This window comes from Tribolium madens, unplaced genomic scaffold, assembly GCF_015345945.1.
Source record: "Tribolium madens isolate multiple individuals breed KSU strain unplaced genomic scaffold, Tmad_KSU_1.1 Scaffold_20;HRSCAF=117;Tcas5.2_LG4, whole genome shotgun sequence".
NCBI lineage: Eukaryota > Metazoa > Arthropoda > Insecta > Coleoptera > Tenebrionidae > Tribolium > Tribolium madens.
The window spans coordinates 1,410,422-1,414,118 of record NW_025400985.1 but is presented as its reverse complement, the minus strand read 5'-3'; the positions used below and the strand labels follow the sequence as shown (position 1 = coordinate 1,414,118).

Below are 3,697 nucleotides of genomic sequence, written 5' to 3'. Positions count from 1 at the left end.
TTTTTAATCAATTTGTGCAATTTTCCATATAAATAAACCTTTCAGTTTTCTGAAATTATCATAATTTTATTTTTTAAATATGACCCAAGATGCCGCATTGAAATTAGTTGTAGAAATATTTAGAATTCAATGACATTGGCAATTTTGGCATTATTCTTTTGAAAGTTTGGACAATTTTGCAAATACACTGATAATTTCCTTTTTCAACTTACAATGAATTATAAAAATTAGTTTGTAATTAAAGAATTAATTTGGAATTATTTGGAATTACTGGAATTTTAGAATTGAATTCTTATTTTTTGGGTTTCTTAGCAGATTTTTGCATTTTAGTGTGCATTTTAAGTTTCAGTTTCACTTTTGAAGTGTTTAATTTAGCCCGCGATACAATAAGTATTTAGAATGAAATGTTTTAGTAATTTGGGTTAACTAAATATTTTTGCAATCGTAAGTTATTTACATTTACATCTCAATTTCACTTGCGTTTATTTGAATTTTTACTGAAAAAATAACTGCAATTTCAGGATGCTGCAGCATTGGAAAAACGGCTGCGAAAATGTTACCTCAAACGCTTAATAACGACCTATCAATACTACTACTGCAAAGATAGTAAGAACCGTTTCATGATAATTCCAAATTTGCTGAAATAATTTCAGTGGTGGCCAAATTTGTCGGCGAACCTGCCAACATCGAAGTCGAAAACCAACTTCTCCAATCGGCGAAAAACCTCTACGAGCCCGATTCCCGTCCGAAAATCGCTCCTCCTTTAGCGGGAACGCGAAAAGGTAATTATTTTCGGTTAAAGGTCCGTTTTTGCCGCACATTTGGCTTGGCTTCGGGCCAAAACAAGCAAACGAATCACCATCACCAATTATTTCATTAAAAGATATATGGATGTCGCTGTGTGGGGTGCCTGCCTCGGTGATTTATGCGTTATTTTGGCGTTTTTAATTTTCCACGAAATATGATGTCAAATTGCGAAAACACTGTTTTTTTCTATATACAGGGTGGTGTAGAATTTTTATTTATTTATGATTGTAACAAATCAGATTTTATTTTAGTTTTTTAGCTAGAAATTTACCCAATTTAAAAAATTTTGCTGAAAAAATTTGCAAAAGCTTCCAGTTTTGTTCAATACTGTTATTATTATTTTAATTATTGCACAAAAGATATGAAAATATAAATGAAATAAAATGAAAATAGGAAATACAACTAAAAAAATTGCAGAGTATCTAAACTAACTAAAAACATTATTACTTTTAAAAAACTGAGAAGCTACTTGAATGAGAAACAATTCACTGAATTGAAAATAACTTAGATAATTTTTGAGCCAGAAATTCACCCAATTGAAAAGATTTTGCTGAAAAAAGTTAGAAAATCGTTGTTTTAGATACGAATTGCGATTTTTCAGTAAATTCCGGGAGGTTTTYTATCGTTTTTGAGCCAGAATATTACCTTTTTTAGRAAATTAGTTTTTCTCCATCAACTTTTTTAATCAATTTGTGCAAATTTTCCATATAATGAAACCTTTCAGTTTTCTGAAATTATTATAATTTTGTTTTTTAAATATGACCCGAGATGCCGATGCCGTATTGAAATTAGTTGTAATCTAATGAAATTGACACAGTATTTAGAATTTTTGAAATTATCTGTAAATTAGATGGAATTTCTGGAATTATTTTGGAATTATAGGTTTTTTTTTGGAAATGTCGGATTACTAACATTTGAGAAAAAGAAAGTAAATTTTGGCAATATTCTTTCAGAGGTTTGGACAAGTTTGCAAATACACTGGTATTTTTTTTCAACTTACAATGAATTATTAAAATTAATTTGTAATTAAAGAATTAATTTGGAATTATTTGAAAAGAGTGGAATTAGTAGAAATTTTGTAGAAATGGAAATAATTATATATTATATTTATGTAAAATTGAATTCTTAACAAAAAAATAATTTTTTTGTAAAATTTGAAGAATATTTTGGAATTCTTAGATTTTTGCATTTTTTAGTGACAATCTGTGCAATTTTTTCACGAAATATAATGTCAAATTGCTGAAACACTGATTTTTTTTCTATCTACAGTGTGATTTTTAAAAAACAACAAGCGRTGAAGCATTTTTATTTATTTAAAATGATAACAAATTGGATTTTATTTTATTTTTTGGAGCTAGAAATTTACCCAATTAAAAAAGTTAGAAAAAAATTTGCAAAAGTTTCCAGTTTTGTTCAATTTGTTATTATTATTTTAATTATTACACAAAAGATATAAATAAAATAGGAAATACAACTAGAATTAATAAAATAATATTGGGTAAAAACACTCTTTTTTTGTTTAAAAACGTTAAAAAAAACTTCAAATTTTATAAACTAAAAACATAATTACTTTAAAAAAACTGAGAAGCAACTTGAATGAGAAACAATTCACTGAATTGAAAAGAATTTAGATAATTTTTTAGCCAGAAATTCACCCAATTTAAAAGATTTTGCATAACCAGGCAAAAAAATCATTGTTTTGGGTGTGAATGTCGTTATTTCAGCAAATTATGACAGGTTTAAATTATTTAAAAGTTTAAATGTAAATAATTATGTAGAAAAAAGGCGTAAAACTAACAAAAAATAAAAAATTGGATTTCTTAAATTATGACAACCTTGTTTTTTTGAAACTAGTTGTACAAATATTTGGAACTCAATAAAATTGGCACAGAATTATTTTAAAAGTATTTGGTATTATTGAAATTATCTGGAACTACTAGGATTTTTTGGAATTATAAGAGCTTTTTTAGTAATTACATGGAAATGTGGGAAAACATTTGGCAGAAAAAATGATTTTTTAGTATGAAACTTTTTAAAATTAAGTTAGTTTTTTGTAGTTTGAATTTCTGAAAACACTCGTAATTTTGTTTTTTAACTTACAATGAATTATTAGAATTAGTTTGTAATTAAAGAATTATTTGAAAACAGTAGAATTACTGTAATTTTAGTAGTATTATATTTATGTAGAATTGAATTCTTAACAAAAAAATTTATTTTTTGCAAAATTTAAAAATAGTTTTTGTGTTTATTAGATTTTTGCATTTTAGTGATAATCTGTGCAATTTTTCTACGAAATATGATGTCAAATTGCTAAAATACTGATTTTTTTATCTACAGGGTGTTTTTTTTTAAAAACGGCAAACGCTGTAGAATTTTTATTTATTTATAACGAATCAGATTTTATTTTATCTTTTGAGCTAGAAATTCACCCATTTTAAGAGATTTAAAAATTTAAATATAAATAATTATTTAAGAAAAAAGCGTAAAATTAACAAAGAACAAAAAATAGGATTTTGTAAATAATGACAACCTTGTTTTTTTAAAATTAGTTTTACAAATATTTGGAATTCAATAAAAGTAACAATAAAATTATTTAGTATTATTAAAATTATCTGGAATTACTGGAATTATTTTGGAATTTTGAGTGTTTTTTTTTAGTAATTACATGAAAATGTGGGAGATTACACACATTTGGTGGAAAAAAATGAATTTTTAACATGAAGCTTATGAATATTAGAACATTTTTTTTTAGTTTGCATACGGGTAATTTCCTTTTCTAAGTCACAATAGATTATAAAAATTAATTTGTAATTAAAGGAATTAATTTGGAATTATAATAACTAACTTGAAAATCGTGAAATTTTACTGGAATTACTAAAGTTTTAGTGGA

The 3,697-nt window shown here is 25.1% G+C and overlaps 1 protein-coding gene across 1 annotated transcript in view; it reads left to right on the top strand.

The window, feature by feature from the left end:
• The window catches only part of LOC123005413, a 17,435-nt gene that overhangs the window by 11,971 nt on the left and 1,767 nt on the right, over nt 1–3,697 (top strand). Inside the window, exons 3-4 of the mRNA XM_044399146.1 lie at nt 522–606; nt 654–782. Coding sequence (XP_044255081.1) covers nt 522–606; nt 654–782 — 214 coding nt within the window. The remainder of the gene's footprint in view (nt 1–521; nt 607–653; nt 783–3,697) is intronic.